The sequence below is a fragment of the Pinus tabuliformis genome, chromosome 5_2 (genome assembly GCF_031772625.1).
Source record: "Pinus tabuliformis cultivar Carrire ecotype Pingquan chromosome 5_2, CPIR1, whole genome shotgun sequence".
NCBI classification, from domain to species: Eukaryota; Viridiplantae; Streptophyta; class Pinopsida; order Pinales; family Pinaceae; genus Pinus; species Pinus tabuliformis.
Window position 1 is genome coordinate 1,059,871,173 of NC_142306.1, and position 20,041 is coordinate 1,059,891,213.

The 20,041-nt window shown below is 37.9% G+C and overlaps 2 protein-coding genes and 1 long non-coding RNA gene across 4 annotated transcripts; 1 reads left to right on the forward strand and 2 right to left on the reverse strand.

The window, feature by feature from the left end:
* Nucleotides 1-308: 308 nt before the first annotated feature.
* Nucleotides 309-11,239, reverse strand: LOC149162884 (uncharacterized). 2 transcript variants are annotated; one of them, XR_016261612.1, is made up of 4 exons: nt 11,109-11,239; nt 10,572-10,667; nt 1,116-1,276; nt 309-995 (listed from the first exon to the last, which is right to left on the reverse strand). It is a non-coding gene; the product is annotated as an uncharacterized LOC149162884 (long non-coding RNA). The 2 variants fall into 2 exon arrangements; XR_016261613.1 differs by lacking the exon at nt 10,572-10,667 and having other exon boundaries at nt 310-995; nt 11,109-11,211.
* Nucleotides 6,329-9,072, reverse strand: LOC149162885 (replication protein A 70 kDa DNA-binding subunit E-like). The gene is made up of 2 exons (XM_089435827.1): nt 8,064-9,072; nt 6,329-7,963 (listed from the first exon to the last, which is right to left on the reverse strand). Exons 1-2 carry the CDS (start codon nt 8,417-8,419, stop codon nt 6,457-6,459), a joined length of 1,863 nt encoding a protein of 620 aa, XP_089291953.1. The 5' UTR covers nt 8,420-9,072; the 3' UTR covers nt 6,329-6,456.
* A 1,713-nt stretch (nt 11,240-12,952) lies between the features above and the next one.
* LOC149162886 (uncharacterized) lies at nt 12,953-14,758 on the forward strand. The gene is made up of 2 exons (XM_089435828.1): nt 12,953-13,161; nt 13,537-14,758. The coding sequence occupies exon 2, from the start codon at nt 13,758-13,760 to the stop codon at nt 14,328-14,330; it is 573 nt and encodes a 190-aa protein (XP_089291954.1). The 5' UTR covers nt 12,953-13,161; nt 13,537-13,757; the 3' UTR covers nt 14,331-14,758.
* Nucleotides 14,759-20,041: the final 5,283 nt, after the last annotated feature.

A 20,041-nucleotide genomic window follows, 5' to 3' on the forward strand; every position in this document is an offset into this window, starting at 1 on the left:
CGAAAAAAATATGAAATTAAAAATAACTAGCATTTGCACCTAGTGTTGCAAAGGAAACGCCGTAAGGCATAGTGTGTGGAAGAATATTGAAATGTGTATAGGTTTTTGTGGGCTTTTTTGGAAGCAAGGGTCGATGAATGCGAGCTTTTATTTGGGGGAGCGATGCCGGAAACCGTTGAAATAGAATGCAAGCAGCCATAAATATGCATTGAACCTGTTTAGAGACCTTTGTTTGTTGTTGGAAAAACTGTGGAGTTAAAGGTGAAGATAAATGAATGAGTCCATGTGAACAACAAAAGGGCAACCATATTGATTTGGAAAGGGCTATTTAAGAAATCATTATTCAAATGGGAAATTAAATTAATATGCGAACAACAACCGAGCAACCATATTGATTTGGAAAGGGCTATTTAAGAAACCATTACTGAAATTGAAAATTAAATTAATATGAAGATATTTTGAAAACATGTATTATAATCATTAAAGTCAAATGATTTTGTAAACAAAATATGTTAAAACCCATTGACAATGAAATGGTTGTGAGGAAATAAACTATCAAAATGGCATTGATGTCGAAACATCCCTTTTTTAAGTTTGAAACGGGAAACACAAATAGTTGGGAGGACATGAACTATCAAAATGGTATTTGATGTTGAAACATCCTTTTTTAAGTGTGAAATGGAAAATACAAATATTGTATTGTAACATCCTTTTTAAAGTTTGAAATGGAAAATACAAAGTGTGTTGTAACATCCTTTTTAAAGACTGGAATGGAAAACACAAATAGTTGTGAGGAAACAAACAATGAAAACGGTATTCGATCTTGAAACATATTTTTTCAAGTTTGAAATGGAAAATACAAACAGTGAATTGTAACAAAAGAGGTTCAAGAAGGAATGTAATAGTCTAAAGAACATTGTGCTTGTCATTCCATATTTGAAGTTGTATGAAAACATGGCGGAGGCAGCGAAGGCCTTGAAGATGCAGCAATGGGCCTGCAAAATTTATATTTTGTTAGAATTAGTAATATGTAAACCAGTTGCAGAAATGTATTAGTAATACTCTGCAGGTGAGTTGTGTTAAAATGAATCTGGAATGAATGGTAATGAAGTTACCTTTGCTATGGGGATCCATATATTGTTAGTGGAAGATGCATGGTGAATAACGGCATATTGAACACAATTGGAGGTCAATGCACAGCTGGAGATGCAGTTTTTTTGCTTGCCAATCTACATGTAGTTGTGTAGGTATGTTATTTCTGAGCCCATGTGGCCTGCTGCAAAAGAAAGAAAAGGTAAGAATGAGATGTATAGACAATATAAAGACATCCTAATATTTGCTTATTTACTAATAATGATTAAAGTTTGTTGTTGTTGAAAGATATGAAAAGTATGTTAATAAAGAGAATGAGGTAAATAAATGGAGGAAACCTTTTGGCGATGTCAAAGTACGGGTTGGAGCAGATTATCCGGAGGCGGCATTGAACGGAGAATTTCCTCCGCGTGTTTTCTGCGAGCAATGTTTTTGTTGTCCTTCATTTTACCGTAACGATCGAAACTGAATGTGGGGTTAATCCGGAGATCTTGCAGAGAAGGCACTCTTGAAATAGCTGTGAATGTGAGACCTTGACGTTCTGTTTTTCCAATGTCAATTGTTGCTTTTGGAAGGGTCATACCTTGAGATTTATGTATGGTTAAAGCCCAAGCCATCTTCAGTGGAATTTGTGCACGACCATTTCTTTTTACTGCTGGAATAGGCAAGTGAGTGGGGTTTCTTTCATCCCAAGGAGGCCCAATGTACTTGGGGAAATCTACGACAACAAATGTTGGAATTTGTGGTGGTGCAGTTGATTCTTTGTAAAAGATGGTTACAATTTTTCCAAGGGAACCATTAACAAGACCGGCTGAAACCCAAAGGTTGGAAGTCAACATAACTTTTTCGCCATTGCATAGCAATACAATTCGCTCAAGTTGCTCATCTTCAGAGTAAAGACTGGAATATGTGGTGTCATCTTCAGCAATGGATCGTGCGATAGGAGTGTTAAGAGATTTCATCATTTGCTTATTATGGACCGTTGTTTGAGCATTTGTTGGAAATAAATGCATGGAATCATGGAATGAACGTATTTCTTCTTCTGATAAAAAGGAATCTGTGCGCGACATGAGTATGTTGTAGTCATCGATTGTTGGATTTGCATCTCTAATGTTCTGTAGAATGTTCCTGAAAGTAACCTGTGCGATGTCGTCGCCTTGTTGACGAAATATTGTGTCCAATGTGATGACTGTGTCGAAGGCGCCCCACAGTGCGCTTCCGTGGCTCGTCCCTGCATACAGAGGTATGTCTTTGACGGGTGGTAGCTGACCGAGATCACCAACTAATATTATGGAACAACCACCAAAAGGAGTGTTTCTTTGGTGGGGAAATGCCTCGTGAAGACGTGCATCAATATGGCTGAGAAGCTTTGGCCCAATGAAGCTCATTTCATCGATCAGTATGTATCTTATATGCTTGAGTTCTTCCTGGAATTTTGCAAGAGCACCACCTTCTAAAGGCATAAGATCCTTTATAGGAAGGTGCAAAGCAGAATGGATTGTCGATGCTTGTATGTTGAAGGCAGCAACCCCTGTAGGGGCGAGGAGCATGATCGGTGAAGGTTCCAGGCTTGCAAGGCCTATGAGCATATCTTTGATGCAATTAATAAGGAGGGATTTTCCCGTACCAGCAGTGCCTTGTATTATCATTCTGAGAGCTGGTAAATAATCCTTCCTACCAAAATGATTAAAAATAATATTCAGAGCTTTTCTTTGCATTGGAGATAATGTAGTAAGGGTCGGCAGGGTATGTTGATGTGTTTGAAGAATGCGGTGGATGGAGCGGCTATTCTCAATGAATTGTATTGCATTATTTTGTAGATCCAATGGGATAGTGGTATGATTCCAGTTATGGGTGTCATCAAAGCCACGAAGACCAAGCATGTCAAGGTCATTTATGAGAAGCTCATTTGTAGGGTGTAATTGGGAAAGTAATTCCCATTCATTTATTTCCATGGCGTCTGCTGGATTGGCTTCATTCATAGTTGAGGTATCATTTGCGACAGATTCAATATCAGATAGTGTGCGGTGTTGATGCCAAGGATTGTAGAATGGGCGAAATGTTTGCCAATTTGCGATGAAATCTGCAGCAGAATCTCCTATATCTTGTACGATACGGCGAAAAGGTTTGTATAGCATAAGTTCAACCCTGCAAAAGTCAGCGTAGGAAGGTTCTGTTGTGGATGGTATGGAGGAGTAGCGTGGTATGACCCGAACAATTGCCTTTGTAGGCCTTTGTTTCCATTTGTTTGTTTTGCGACGAGGATCATATGACCAGGATCTTGCCAACTCTATTAGTGATGTGGACTCTAGGGTAGAAGGGCGTTGGATATATGTATCTATGAAGTGCGGGGATGTAGTGGAGGTGGCGTCCGTTTGTGGAAGGCGCATAAGAATTTTTTGGTTTACATTTAAAGAAATGAATGGCCGACTACATAATGTTAACGGTAATTTTTGCAGCATATGGCAGGTTTCCTGGGCTCCAATGTCACGATCAACAAGGGTTTCAGCAAGAAATTTTCGAAATGCGGATGTTGCTGGGTCAGCAATGGGTGAAGCAAGGACAATTCTACGTAGCATGTCGTGGAAGCTTTCAGATTTTTTTTCAGCTTTGGATGCATATTTGGCGATATATTTTTGTACAGCGTGTATGGAGAGAACTGGTTGGCAGTCAACATTTGCACGCCAAATAGATAGGATGGTAGGGTTATGGCTATTGAGTCGATCGTCGTTCCGAGCAGGGGTGTATGTTTTTTGGCCATTGGAATCAATGAATAAGGCCGATTTTGGATGTAATTCCCACGGTGCTTTATAACGACATTGGAGTGAGGATCCATTTTTTCTTAGGCACGTGCTTTCTGAGCATTTTGTGTGACGTTCAACACAATTGACGAGTTGTTCATAGTCACTGAAAGGATTGGTTCTGAAGATTTGCAGTGTGGACAACAGGCAAGGGTCTTCGGGATTTGTCCAAGCATTTGGTTGGTTTGAACTCGAAGGAGCACGAGGGTTCCAAGCGGAAATATATTTGTCGAAGAACTGCCTTGCAATATCGACTGCTTCTGTGTCTTCCCAGTTGAGATTCCCCATATCAGGTGCATTTTCTATCCAAAGGAAACCATGGATGTGCGCAGATCCCCTATGTTGCCATTCATACCTAACAAGAATGCGTTTTTGTAAGATAATTTTGCAATAGGTGAGGAATGATGTTTAGAGTTCTTGGAGGAAAAAAAAAATGCGGTAGAATGCGTACCTGTACCAGTAATCTTTTGTATTCAGGTGTTTCTCCAAGATAATCTCACGAAATGCTGTGAATCTATGGTGCATATATAGCGATGTTAAATGTGGGTTAGAGATAATGTTATCATTTCTCCACTTTTGTTGTTTTCCAATATCAGTAGGAAGACATCCAGGCATGACTGCATGAAGATCAGGCCATTTTGTATCAGCTGCACTTAATGTGAAGAAGAATGTCGGGCAACCGAGTTGAGATATCATGTCCATTAGCTCATTTTTAGCTTTGTGCCAAAATGACCTTGTTCCACGTAAAGAGCTACCGAATCGCATGACTTGCTCCGCCAATTGCTCATCTGGAAACTGTTCTAATCGAATGTTCAGATCTCGAATAGATATTGGAAAGTTATCTGTGATGCTTTTTTTCACAAAAATCGACGTTGTTGCTTGACTGCGATGCCGCATCATGAGATTATATATGTAATAACGAAAGCGTGGGTGGCTTCCAAATCTGTTATCGCAGTAACGTATGAGATGAAGTGCATATTCATGTAACTGCACTGCTTTCATTCTTGGCTGATTTGGCATTGCAGCGCCTGTCGGGAAAAGGGCGGGGAAAGCCATAGAGAGTAGACCTTCTGTGTTGTATTCATTGACTGGCGATAAACCAATTGTTGGCCACTCAATTGTAGCATCAGATTGGTGGTTGCAAGCATGCAAATAATGGCGGATTTCTTGAATTTCTGTATTTGTATTGGGTATGATGGGTACGAACGATGATGTTTGGGCAGCAGATGGGTCTGCGAAATCTTCGGTGAGCTCATGGGGTGGTTCAAGTGGAAGGTGAACAGTGGTTTCTGTAGTATTGGAATGGTGAAGCGAGGAGGAGACATCGGTGGGGATTGCTGGTAAGGATGCTAGTGCATTGGAATCAATACGAACATTCTTATAGTATGGGTCATTAGCCAATTTGTATTCCAATGCAGCGAGAACGCGATGTCTACTGACAATGAAATCATAAGCCTTATGGTCATTACTATGACGCGTGACAATTAGGATGTCCAAGTGCTCAACACGTCGTGGCAACATGTTTGCGATTTTTGTTATGTCTTGAGGAAAACAAATTGTGTGGCCACTGTATTTATACTGGCCACCACGTGCATGTGTTACCTGCAATATAGGGTTAACCCTAGCAATGAGCATTTCTTCTATTTGCGAAAGAGACGTAAGAGCAGTTGGTTGAGGGCCAGGGTCCATGTTGTTTGATAATGAGAAGCGATGACCATTTGTTTCAGAGGCGCATCTAGAGCAGCAATCCATGTGGTTGGAATTGCGGATATGTATTCCAGGATATGATTCAAGACAAATGGAGCATGGACATTTAGGTGGAAGTTTATCAAGCTTTGAACGGAAATCTCGATGTGCTTGATCGGTATAAACGTTGCTGAAAGCATGTGCAAAGGAGGGGTTAGGGCAATGAGGCATGGATGTATTTGTTTGAGAGGTTTGCTGAGAAGATAAAGAGCCTGATAATTGCAAGGGAGGATTGTTTTCAGGGTGGGGCATTTCAGACGAGGAAGGTTGGTCACCCTTTTGTTTTTTGTGTTTTTGACATTCTATGATGTTTTTTTTTGCTTGGTAAAGCTCACGGCGTCGTGCATTTATTCGTTCTTTATTTGTTGCATAGTATCTTCGAGCACGTTCATTATTAGAAGAAGAAGCCATTCGCAAAATTTATGGTACCTATAAGCAAGGGAGGGGAAAACAAGAATGTTATTTAGAGACAACAACCACATTATTGTATGAAAGCGAAAGAAGGGGAAAAAAATCTAAGTTATGAATAGTGCCATGTGATTTTTTTTATTTGAGAAATGTTTTTGAAAGAACGTATTAGTATTTTTGATGCATACATGTAGGTAGTTTCATGTGTAAAGTTGATAAAAGGAAAAAAAAATATGTGATTTTTTCTACTAACATAATGCTAGATACAATGGAGAACAAATATTTATTTCAATGGTATATAAGAAATTTTCATAAGAAGACATGCAACAATATATCTTGTAAAGTTGTATTTATAAAATTGGACAATAGGAATTGCCAAAAAGCAAGGAACACATTCTGCAATATTTATTTACAATGTCGAGATGCTCTGAATTTCTCGAAGGATGTTTTTGCATTCTGTCGTGAAATGTAGTTTTTCTTCTTTTATGATAACGCATTTCAATCGTGGGACTTCTTTAAAAGTTTCTGTCTTCACCGAAAGTGTGAAGATATGATCTGTCCATAGAGCTCTAGAGACAATTTCCTTGATTAGTTCTGGATCTGAAGATAATAGATAGAAGTCTTTGGCATTATTTCCAAGAATTGTAGAGCCTGCATCTTCGAAAGCAACAGTTGAAGTCAATCCACCAGTGTGATCTTGTATGTCGATTTTCAATAAGTATCTGTAATCACAGTCGCTTACTTCAGCGTTGCACTTTGGACAGAACCACACCCCTGTATTTTGTGGAACAAGTTTTTTCATGCATTTTTTCCCACCAACAATGGACGGGCAAGAAATGTAGTAAAAACTATCCATAGCAATTTTTGTTATTGTGCCCTTTAATTGGAAAAATGTTGGTTTCTCTAAGGAATCCATACTGTAAATGTCAGCAATTGTTATTTTTTTTTGTTGGGGGCAAAAAGGAGATCTTGTTGTCAAAGATGTTGAAGCAGCAGTGGAGCCTTCTTTTTTAAACCACGACTTTAGCGTATGGGCCTCTTCAATGTCAGGATCTACAAGAACAATGGATCTCGTTGTAGTGCCGATATTTTTCCCATTAAATTCTCCAACACGTGCAGATTTGATTGCAACGATGGGGTTATTGCCTGTAGCACATAGGGAGGAGATTTCCTGTGAAACGACTTTAAAATTATCGCCCCAAAAGATTGCATCTATGCTATACCCTGACATGTCTTGAAGCTGTACTGTTTGTTTATTGACTTCAGAGCCATCTCTTCTACGTATAGTGCATACACTGGAAATGTCTGTGACAACACCCAAAATATCAACAATGGAGTTGACGTTTGTTGTTCTGATATCATCAATTGATTTTATACTGAATTGAACTGCTGGATTATGTTTTTTTTCACTGGCAACATGTTCTATGGTAGATGTTGCATTCAACAAAATTTCCCAGTCATTGTTCAAGTGGTTGTATTGCTTATTAGCCATTTTCACATTCCCTTTAGAAACAATGTAGACATTTCCATTTTGGATTTTGTCGAAGAAATAATCTGCGACATTGTTGAAACATGTAATATGGATTTCTCCACCCTCTGTATCGAACAGGTCAAAGCCAAACACTTTACCGGGTCCGTATTGATTCTGAAATTGTCGAAGAGCTGTTTTCCTTTGGACGTATCCTTTTATGCACCAGTTTGAGTGGTAAGGGTTTAATGATTTGATGGGAATTTGAACCGGTTGAACGGACGGGGCTGGAGTAGTTGGAAGAGGGCAGGGCCTTTTTGATGGAGGATGTGGATCCGATGAGGATGGAGAGTTTTCATCAGATGTGATGGGGAAACTCATAGTTTTTGGATTGCCAATTAAGGGTGCAAATGAAGTAGATATTTCAAAGTCTAATAGCTTTATAGACCTACACGACAAATGAGAGTCAAAGGAATAACTGTTAGAAGTGGTTGTGTTATAAGTAAAAGAATGTTAAATTTGAAATAAGAATTTTATAACAAACTTACGTTGAAGGACCAATAGCTGAGGTAGTCCAACTTTTAACATTTATAATAGAACCCTTTTGTAGCAAGCCTGTTGCTACGAGATCATTGAAATCTTTTGGAAGCATGATGTGTTTCTTATGTGTTCCGTCTGAAATTGCAGTACGATATCGTGGAGTTGAGTTTTGCATTGGTTGTATTGGCTCAAGCTCAGCAATTTGCAGGTATGGTTGAATATGAGCTGATCCAGATAACATTGAGGAAATTGCATTTTCAGTGAGGTTTGATGTCATTTTCTGGTACAAAACAAAACACAAAAATGTTGTAAGAAGCATGTTTAGTTTTTTTCTAAATGAGTGGGCATCTAAGCTTATAAACATAATGAAGAAAGATATTTATTACAACATCTTTATACGTTCATTTTTTTTAAGCATACTTCCACGAAGCGCAGAGGAAGGAGAGGGAGAAACAAATGAAATAGAAGGTTTGGGGGTAACTCTAGTATCATCTGGTTGCTGATTTGATTGCCCAAAAATCATGGTGTTTTGAACGACAGAGGTCGAGAAAAGCCATACCAGCAGGCGAAGTGCAAGCCCTGGAAGGGACAATGTAGCCATATGAGGTACACCAACATCTCCCCTAGAGGAAAAGGGAGTAGGGGAAATCCTTAATTGGCGGACACCATTTTGTCAAACTGAGACCAACGAGGGAGCAGTGATGTTATTCCGATTTGAATAAATTGTATGACACTTTGACACAACTGCTTTTTCAATTTTTAAGAGACGAGAAAAAGCTAAAGACGACTCTAGTCGCCTTCGATCTGGGCAACTCTAGTAGCATCTGGTTGCTGAGTTGATTGATCGAGAATCAAGGTGTTTTGAACGGTAGAGGTGGAGAAAAAAGTATATTGGCAGGGCAATTGCAAGGCCTGGAAGGGTCAATGTAGCCATATGAGGTGCACCAACATCTCCCCTAGAGGAAAAGGGAGCAGGATTCCTCCATGGGGAAATCCTTGAATGGTGGACTCCATTTTCTTACCCTAAGACCAACGAGGGAACAGTGAGTTTATTCCAATTTAAATAAATTTTATGACACTTTGACACAAGTTGCTTTTTCATTTTTTAAGAGTCGAGAAAAAGCTAAAGATGACTCTAGTCGCCTTCGAGTTTTAATGAGCCTGAAGTGACAAGTGCTCAGATGGTCCTTTTCTTTTAAGGAGTCTGAAAAGGAATGAAAGTGACTACTCTGTGAGGTTATTCCGATTAAAATAAATTTTATGACACTTTGACACAATTTGCTTTTTCATTTTTTAAGAGTCGAGAAAAAGCTAAAGATGACTCTAGTCGCCTTCGATTTTTAATGAGCCTGAAGTGACAAGTGCTCAGATGGTCCTTTTCTTTTAAGGAGTCTGAAAAGGAATGAAAGTGACTACCCTGTGAGGTTATTCCGATTTAAATAAATTTTATGACACTTTGACACAATTTGCTTTTTCATTTTTTAAGAGTCGAGAAAAAGCTAAAGATGACTCTAGTCGCCTTCGATTTTTAATGAGCCTGAAGTGACAAGTGCTCAGATGGTCCTTTTCTTTTAAGGAGTCTGAAAAGGAACGAAAGTGACTACTCTGGATATCTAGACAGGGGGATTACCAAACCAATCACAAAACTGCAGAATACTTTTTATGGTACGGCAGTCAATCTTCCCGAATGCTGTGTTCAGTGCATTGCGATCGATAGGGCGGCAGACACGGCTTCCTAAGGATAAAGGATATAGCCTATTGTGGTCTCCCAATATATACTCGACGGTACGTGGGAGCACAAGTCCGTATTGGCACTTGTCATTTCAAAGAGGAGGAATCACCCAACCTACGATGAAAGTGATAGTTACCAGGTTTTACGACGCCGGAACACGTCTCTAGCCTAGACTTCTAAATGGTGTGCGTTAGGTTCCAAAGCGTTTTTATGTTTATTGAAATGTATTTTACAGTTGATCTTTCTTAAGAAGTTTGCCTTTAAGGTTGATCGCGTGATGTACAGATACAATTCCTAAATATGCAATCTAAGATGATAAACAATCGTTTACTTTCTTTTTTTTGCAATGAAAAGCCTAGCTACTAAGGAAAGAGAAGCGAAACTGTTTGAACATAGAGCAGAGAGCACACGCAAAGTCCTAAATCAATTACCACATGCATTCTAAATGTAAATGTACATGCATGTATTTGTTTTCCGCTTTCTTAATGTGTGGATGACAAAAAAAATGACAAGTGGAATATAATATCAACACACACTAAAAAACAAGACAGCCACGATGGCACCACTTTGCATTAGTTAAACACAAAGGAATAAAGTTTAAATTATCAAGAAAGCATATATATAACTGAATCATTTCAATCGGAAAATAATTTTGAATGAAATTTATAAGACTCTTTAGTTGCTCAGTGGCTAATGTACAATTGATGGAAGAGGATTTTGTATCATGGCCCATGGATGAAATAGAAATGGAGCAAAAGCTCGGAAAGGAGATTAAGGTTGTTACCAGAGATGAAGCAATATAGAAAACGCCCAGAAATGTCCGACAACGCTGAAAGTTGGATTGCCCAGTGACAAAACAAAGTAGGCCAAGGCAAAGTATCTGTATTTAACATTGTTGTGTGAGTAACCAAAACAAGCTGCACATTGCTATGCAAATTAATAGTCTTTGCGAGAAGAAAACCCAACATAATCCACACAATCTAATCCTCGCAAGGAAGGTTTTGCAGGGATTTAAAGGCTTTCTTATGCTATAAAATCCTAGGCAAATGTGGGTGCCCCAGCAAATAAAAATGTTTACCATAATACCCACTTACTATTAAGCATTGTCTCCAAAGGAACTTGAACAATATGATAAAAGACTGATCTTTTACTTCTATAATATACATAATGTTAAATATATGAAAAACACTTTCTGCTTGCAAGTAAGACTCTATAGTTGCTGAGTGGCTAATGTACAATTGATGGAAGAGGATTTTCTATCATGGTCCATGGATGAAATAGAAATGAAGCAAAAACTCGGAAAGGAGATTAAGGTTGTTACCGGAGTTGAAGCAATACAGAGAACGTCCAGAAATGTCCTTCAACGCTGAAAGTTGAACAGCAACTACAAATTAGTTTGCAACTGCTTCACACATAGTAAAAAATGGATATTGTCAGATAAAGGCAGGGAGAAATTCAATAACAAAGCAGAGATTAAACTACGTGCAAGATGATCCGAGAACAAGTAGTTTAATATCATCTTTTAATATAATTTGATGGTTAAATAAATATGTTGCATCATTCAAAAGTTATCAATTCAAATTTACAGATAGAATATGCATGACTTTGCACACTAAAAATAGAATATGCATAACTTTGCAAACTTAAATAGTGATTTCAGAAGTAAAATATATAAATACATTTTATGAGTCAAATTACTTCCAAAGTTAACAAGATTGGATCTCGTTACAAGAACTTCCAGCCACCTTGTTGTAAGACCTTCATATTTAAAAACATTTTACCCTACTTATACTCTGTAATTGAGAGTATAGCTAGAATATAAGGCTGTACTTCGTTACATGGGATATATAAATATGCACATCAAAGCCTGATCGAATAACATGAGAGCATAGTTCAAAACACCAAGTTGAAGCCTAGATTTATATTTAATGTTGCACAAAATTTGGCATAAAGCATAGGATAAACCACTGACAAAGTTAACAAAGCCTGATTGAATAACCTGAGAGCATAGTTCAAAACACCAAGTTGAAGCCTAGATTTATATTTAATGTTGCACAAATTTGCAAATGACAGATATGGTGGAAATTCATATATCTGTATTGTTCAGAGTTTTAAGAAGCACATGTATCTAAGAATCCAGGAACCTGAGGCTCTGGGCTTATGCTATCTTCATCAAGATTGCCGTCCTGCCATTGTACACAGAGATGTTAAGCCTAGCAATATATTGCTTGATTCTGACATGACTGCAAGGGTTGCAGATTTTGGAGTTGCAAAGCTGATTCGAACTGGTTCGGAGGCCATGTCTTCTGTTATTGGCTCCTATGGCTACATTGCTCCAGGTAAAGTAGTTTCAAACTTCAGAACTATAAGTGGTCATTCTTTTTATGGTAACATTAATTTTCTTTTCAGAAACCATATACATTCTAACATCTTAGGATATAGCTTGTTCTTGAATGATACTCTGTCCATCCATTTTATGTTACATGATTGTCTCTGATGTGAGCAATTTACTTACAAAGTGTCTAACATCTTAGGTTACTCCATCAATCCATTCTATGTCAACATGGTTGTCTCTGGTGTGAACAATATACTTGCAAAGTGTCTAACATCGTAGGTTATACTTTGTTCTTGAATGATACTCCATCAATCCATTTTATGTTAACATGATTGTCTCTGATGTGAATAATTTACTTACAAAGTGAGTTAGGATGGTCTAAGTGCATTTTTCTTTCAGTTTCATTATTGTTTACCCTGGAAAATCTAAGAATACAAAAGGAGAATCTTGTATTGGTTTTACATCCCTAAAGCATTAAGATTAGCTGAACACAAAAGTAAAAGGGAATCGGTTTTAGCTACTGTTTGGATTTGAAGAAGGAATTCAGAAATATGAGTATTCTCAGATCAGACAACCTTATGGAAAAGGTCTTATTATTTTTATGTATTTGTAAGTTAGTTTGTGTATCAGATTCTCAGTGATTGATGGGTATGGAGTTGTGTTTAGCCCAGCTTAGTTCAAAATCCTAAATTTGCTATAAGGTAGCATTCATTGTTTTCTACATAGCCAATCAAATTCTTACACAGATTTTCTCTTGTAATATATATCTGAAAGTTATATGTTAAACCTAGCAAAGACTTGTATTGTTTCATTAATTGAGGATGGTAGCAATCTATTAAGTCCATGAGTCTGGAAGGTTCCCATAGATGTAATTGCCTTCACTGCTATATCTCTTGGATTGATCTATGTTGGATCTTGCAATGATGAAGTGGCTCAGTCAATTATTATTGCCTTGATGGAGAGAAGTGATTCTGAGCTAGGAGAGCCACTTACTCGATTTCTTTGTTTAGGCCTTGGCCTCTTATATCTTGGAAAGCAGGTGAGTGGATTGATTCTGAACAGAGTCCATTAACTGCCATTATATCCTCCAGACATATATTGGTCAATGATTTGTGCTTACTTTGGGAATATGCTGTAAGAAAAAGAAACATAAGATATGCTGATTTTTTTTAAAAAGAGTGAAGAAAGAGGTATATTTAAAGGAAAATTAAAGAAGTGTTTCCAATATGTTGAAGAAGATTTATTGCCAATGATGCTATAGGTATTAAAGAAGTGTTTTGTTTGATTTTTGTGAGATGTTATGGCACTAGGTAGTGATGTATGCCTTGCATAATGTCTGTGCTAACAAGAATACAGGTTTTCCTTGCTTTTGCTCAAAGTCACAGGCTTTTAACTCTTCTCTTGAAATAAACAGGAAAAAGTTGATGCAACTTTGGAAGTAGCAAAGACATTCAATGAGAAAATATCAAGATATTGTCAAGTTACGCTGGAGTCTTGTGCATATGCAGGGACTGGAAATGTTCTCAAGGTAAGAAATGAATTGGCTGAAATGAGACCTGTTCTAGATGAAGCTATTAAAGCTAAAGAACAGATTACAAGAGATTTGAATGTTATAAGCTGGAGACATGTCCTACAATGGTTGAAAAAGAACAACTTGAGACAGAAGCTATGAGAACAAGGCAGCTGACTGATGAACTTAATGGTCAAATATCTCAACTTAGTGATGAAATGCATGAAATAAAGGCTGAAAAGGTTAAAGCGATGAATGATCTTGATGAATTCAAGGTCTTGGTCAAAAAATTAGAAAATGAGAAAGCAGAGCTATCTGAATATCTTCATGTAGTGAGAGCTGAGCTGGAGCAAATGAAAAAAGAAGCTGATTTCCACCAAAAACATGAAGAAGAAAGGAATCGATTCTCTGAGGAGAATGCCAAACTTTCTGCAGAGCTATATGATTGCAAGGAATATTTATCAAGGAGGCAAGATGAAAAATCAGAACGTGATAAGCAATTGAGAGATATGGTACTTGAGCTTCATAAAGCTACATCAGAAAATATGAATTTTGCAAGCAATGTGTGCAAGCATAGACATATGTTAACAGAGGTAGAGGGTGAATGCTTTCTACCTATCCCTGAGGCAAGATGCGACTCAGCTTTGTTGCAGAGACAACCTTATGGAAAAGGTCTTATTATTTTTATGTATTTGTAAGTTAGTTTGTGTATCAGATTCTCAGTGATTGATGGGTATGGAGTTGTGTTTTAGCCCAGCTTAGTTCAAAATCCTAAATTTGCTATAAGGTAGCATTCATTGTTTTCTACATAGCCAATCAAATTCTTACACAGATTTTCTCTTGTAATATATATCTGAAAGTTATATGTTAAACCTAGCACAGACTTGTACTGTTTCATTAATTGAGGATGGTAGCAATCTATTAAGTCCATGAGTCTGGAAGGTTCCCATAGATGTAATTGCCTTCACTGCTATATCTCTTGGATTGATCTATGTTGGATCTTGCAATGATGAAGTGGCTCAGTCAATTATTATTGCCTTGATGGAGAGAAGTGATTCTGAGCTAGGAGAGCCACTTACTCGATTTCTTTGTTTAGGCCTTGGCCTCTTATATCTTGGAAAGCAGGTGAGTGGATTGATTCTGAACAGAGTCCATTAACTGCCATTATATCCTCCAGACATATATTGGTCAATGATTTGTGCTTACTTTGGGAATATGCTGTAAGAAAAAGAAACATAAGATATGCTGATTTTTTTAAAAAGAGTGAAGAAAGAGGTATATTTAAAGGAAAATTAAAGAAGTGTTTCCAATATGTTGAAGAAGATTTATTGCCAATGATGCTATAGGTATTAAAGAAGTGTTTTGTTCGATTTTTGTGAGATGTTATGGCACTAGGTAGTGATGTATGCCTTGCATAATGTCTGTGCTAACAAGAATACAGGTTTTCCTTGCTTTTGCTCAAAGTCACAGGCTTTTAACTCTTCTCTTGAAATAAACAGGAAAAAGTTGATGCAACTTTGGAAGTAGCAGAGACATTCAATGAGAAAATATCAAGATATTGTCAAGTTACGCTGGAGTCCTGTGCATATGCAGGGACTGGAAATGTTCTCAAGGTAAGAAATGAATTGGCTGAAATGAGACCTGTTCTAGATGAAGCTATTAAAGCTAGAGAACAGATTACAAGAGATTTGAATGTTATAAGCTGGAGACATGTCCTACAATGGTTGAAAAAGAACAACTTGAGACAGAAGCTATGAGAACAAGGCAGCTGACTGATGAACTTAATGGTCAAATATCTCAACTTAGTGATGAAATGCATGAAATAAAGGCTGAAAAGGTTAAAGCGATGAATGATCTTGATGAATTCAAGGTCTTGGTCAAAAAATTAGAAAATGAGAGAGCAGAGCTATCTGAATATCTTCATGTAGTGAGAGCTGAGCTGGAGCAAATGAAAAAAGAAACTGATTTCCACCAAAAACATGAAGAAGAAAGGAATCGATTCTCTGAGGAGAATGCCAAACTTTCTGCAGAGCTATATGATTGCAAGGAATATTTATCAAGGAGGCAAGATGAAAAATCAGAACGTGATAAGCAATTGAGAGATATGGTACTTGAGCTTCATAAAGCTACATCAGAAAATATGAATTTTGCAAGCAATGTGTGCAAGCATAGACATATGTTAACAGAGGTAGAGGGTGAATGCTTTCTACCTATCCCTGAGGCAAGATGCGACTCAGCTTTGTTGCAGAGACAACCTTATGGAAAAGGTCTTGTTATTTTTATGTATTTGTAAGTTAGTTTGTGTATCAGATTCTCAGTGATTGATGGGTATGGAGTTGTGTTTTAGCCCAGCTTAGTTCAAAATCCTAAATTTGCTATAAGGTAGCATTCATTGTTTTCTACATAGCCAATCAAATTCTGACAATTTTCTCTTGTAATATATATCTGAAAGTTATATGTTAAACCTAGCACAGACTTGTACTGTTTCATTAATTGAGGATGGTAGCAATCTATTAAGTCCATGAGTCTGGAAGGTTCCCATAGATGTAATTGCCTTCACTGCTATATCTCTTGGATTGATCTATGTTGGATCTTGCAATGATGAAGTGGCTCAGTCAATTATTATTGCCTTGATGGAGAGAAGTGATTCTGAGCTAGGAGAGCCAATAGTGGAGCGTTTACCTGGAGTTCTTTGGTGAAAAAATAAAAACTATGAACAGGAAAAACCATATTAAAGATTTATCTGGCATAATCTTAGAAAATGTTTTTACAGACAAATTCAGTGCATGTGTCATTTTAATAGGGATTTTGGCCCTGTTTCCTCCATGACCTCACGTGCAGCACACTCCTCCCAAGTCTCTCATGCACATATGTGCGAATAAACAAGGATTTTGCATTCTACCCATTAATGAGTACAAGGGAAAACAATAAATTTGCAAGAGAGAAAGAACAAACAAAAAAGACCACTATTGACATTGTGGATGCAACATTCACTAGGCTTTGTAATTTGTATATGGATAAGTCCCTGAATCTATGTTAAGTTTGCAACTTAAAGCATGACCAAAAGCAGCACATTGGTAGAATTAAAGCTATTTTGCCACAATAGTTGAAGGGCACAAAAGCCTCTAAAGACACCAATGCAATGATTTTGAATCAGGTTTGATTTGGACATGGAAGGCTCCATTAAAGATATCCTTGTAAGGAGCTATGTTTGAAGCTCTCAACAGGCTTGATTTGTTTGGCCCCCTCCTCTTGTGAACAGCACTATTGGATCCATTGAGCGGAGGCAATTTGAAGAGTGCCCAAGGACCCAGGTCACTTCGACTGCCATGAACAAAATTATAAATGGATGCCGTACCCATTAGGCGTTGCCTATGGGCAGACCCTAACCCTGGGTTATATATGTTGTGACAGAAAGCAACACAGTTAAGTCCCTGAATCTATGTTAAGTTTGCAACTTAAAGCATGACCAAAAGCAGCACATTGGTAGAATTAAAGCTATTTTGCCACAATAGTTGCAGGGCACAAAAGCCTCTAAAGACACCAATGCAATGATTTTGAATGAGGTTTGATTTGAACATGGAAGGCTCCATTAAAGATATCCTTGTAAGGAGCTATGTTTGAAGCTCTCAACAGGCTTGATCTGTTTGGCCCCCTCCTCTTGTGAACAGCACTGTTGGATCCATTGAGCGGAGGCAATTTGAAGAGTGCCCAAGGACCCAGGTCACTTCGACTGCCATGAACAAAATTATAAATGGATGCCGCACTCATTAGGCATTGTCTATGGGCAGACCCTAACCCTGGGTTATATATGTTGTGACAGAAAGCAACACAGTTATACAAAATTAGAGCTATTTTGATGCAAAAGTTGCAAGGTGCACCAACCTATAAAGATACCAATGGCCTGATTTTGAATCGATTTAATTTGGATAAGGAAAGATTCATTTGGGATAAGCTTGCAAGGAAAGTGTGATGCTGTTAACATGATAGTATTTATCAAAACGCTTTCAGAAATGAAAGGAGAGTGTGATGCTGTAAACATGCTAGTATTTATCAAAACCCATGGACAAATGAATTTTGAAACATGATAGTATTTATCAAAACCCATGGACAAATGAATTCATGTATTAGTTGGCCTGCACACAAATATGTATAAAACCATATGACATAAAAGAAGCCCTCTGCTAAAATAGATTCAGTGAAGGTTACTCCCTATAGCAAACCAATATTGGATAACTTGTGTCCGGAAGGGAGTTTGACATGCACTTTACACAGTTTAGCAAACCAATATTGGATAACTTTGTGTCCGGAAGGGAGTTTGACATGCACTTTACACAGTTTCTTCCCAAGAAGAAAGTAAAATAAAGGATGATACCAATGGGATCATGGTTCAGCAGTGAGATCGTTGGTGTGTTGGCCAGCCACCAAGATTCAATTCTTTGAGAGGGACACATCAATATATTCTCTATTTATCTATTGGGGTTCTGATGTGTAATAAAATGATGGTCATTAATCATTGATAATAAATCCGAGGAGTCATTGAACATGTACCCTAATTCCGGGTTCTGATGTGTAATTAAATGATGGTCATTAATCATTGATAATGAATCCGAGGAGTCATTGAACATGTACCCTAATTCTGGGTTCTGATGTGTAATTAAATGATGGTGATTAATCATTGATAATAAATCCGAGGAATCATTGAACATGTACCCTAATTCTGCATAACCTAGTTGCAGGATTATTTCATGTATTAGTTGGCCTGCACACAAATATGTATAAAACCATATGACATAAAAGAAGCCCTCTGCTAAAATAGATTCAGTGAAGGTTACTCCCTATAGCAAACCAATATTGGATAACCTTTGTCCGGAAGGGAGTTTGACATGCACTTTACACAGTTTAGCAAACCAATATTGGATAACTTTGTGTCCGGAAGGGAGTTTGACATGCACTTTACACAGTTTCTTCCCAAGGAGAAAGTAAAATAAAGGATGATACCAATGGGATCATGATTCAGCAGTGAGATCGTTGGTGTGTTGGCCAGCCACCAAGATTCAATTCTTTGAGAGGCACACATAAGTTGTTGGAGATTCCAGGTTATTTAAAAAAAGCAATAAGCCCACTGCTCCATTAAAGATATCCTTGTAAGGAGCTATGTTTGAAGCTCTCAACAGGCTTGAGCTGTTTGGCCCCCTCCTCTTGTGAACAGCACTGTTGGATCCATTGAGCGGAGGCAATTTGAAGAGTGCCCAAGGACCCAGGTCACTTCGACTGCCATGAACAAAATTATAAATGGATGCCGTACTCATTAGGCGTTGTCTATGGGCAGACCCTAACCCTGGGTTATATATGTTGCGACAGAAAGCAACACAGTTAAGTCCCTGAATCTATGTTAAGTTTGTTAAGCATGGCAAAGAGTTAGTCCTAAACGGTCTGAACAGCAAGCCTCAATTTTTTTTTAAATTACCAATCATATTGAAATACCGCAAGAGAAATCATGAAGACTATATAGCCAAAATGACCCCTTATTAAAATTGCCAATAGTGGAGCGTTTACCTGGAGTTCTTTGGTGAAAAAATAAAAACTATGAACAGGAAAAACCATATTAAAGATTTATCTGGCATAATCTTAGCAAATGTTTTTACAGACAAATTCAGTGCATGTGTCATTTTAATAGGGATTTTGGCCCTGTTTCCTCCATGGCCTCACGTGCAGCACACTCCTCCCAAGTCTCTCATGCACATATGTGCGAATAAACAAGGATTTTGCATTCTACCCATTAATGAGTACAAGGGAAAACAATAAATTTGCAAGAGAGAAAGAACAAACAAAAAAGACCACTATTGACATTGTGGATGCAACATTCACTAGGCTTTGTAATTTGTATATGGATACGTCCCTGAATCTATGTTAAGTTTGCAACTTAAAGCGTGACCAAAAGCAGCACATGGGTAGAATTAAAGCTATTTTGCCACAATAGTTGCAGGGCACAAAAGCCTCTAAAGACACCAATGCAATGATTTTGAATGAGGTTTGATTTGGACATGGAAGGCTCCATTAAAGATATCCTTGTAAGGAGCTATGTTTGAAGCTCTCAACAGGCTTGATCTGTTTGGCCCCCTCCTCTTGTGAACAGCACTGTTGGATCCATTGAGCGGAGGCAATTTGAAGAGTGCCCAAGGACCCAGGTCACTTCGACTGCCATGAACAAAATTATAAATGGATGCCGTACTCATTAGGCGTTGTCTATGCGCAGACCCTAACCCTGGGTTATATATGTTGTGACAGAAAGCAACACAGTTAAGTCCCTGAATCTATGTTAAGTTTGCAACTTAAAGCATGACCAAAAGCAGCACATTGGTAGAATTAAAGCTATTTTGCCACAATAGTTGCAGGGCACAAAAGC

Coding starts and splice junctions, on each gene's coding strand:
- LOC149162885 (XM_089435827.1), bottom strand. CDS start 8,419: ATGTTTATAAGCTTAGATGCCCACTCATTTAGAAAAAAACTAAACATG. Junction 7,964..8,063: donor TCAGCTATTGGTCCTTCAAC/GTAAGTTTGTTA, acceptor TTTGTCGTGTAG/GTCTATAAAGCTATTAGACT.
- LOC149162886 (XM_089435828.1), top strand. CDS start 13,758: ATGGTTGAAAAAGAACAACTTGAGACAGAAGCTATGAGAACAAGGCAG.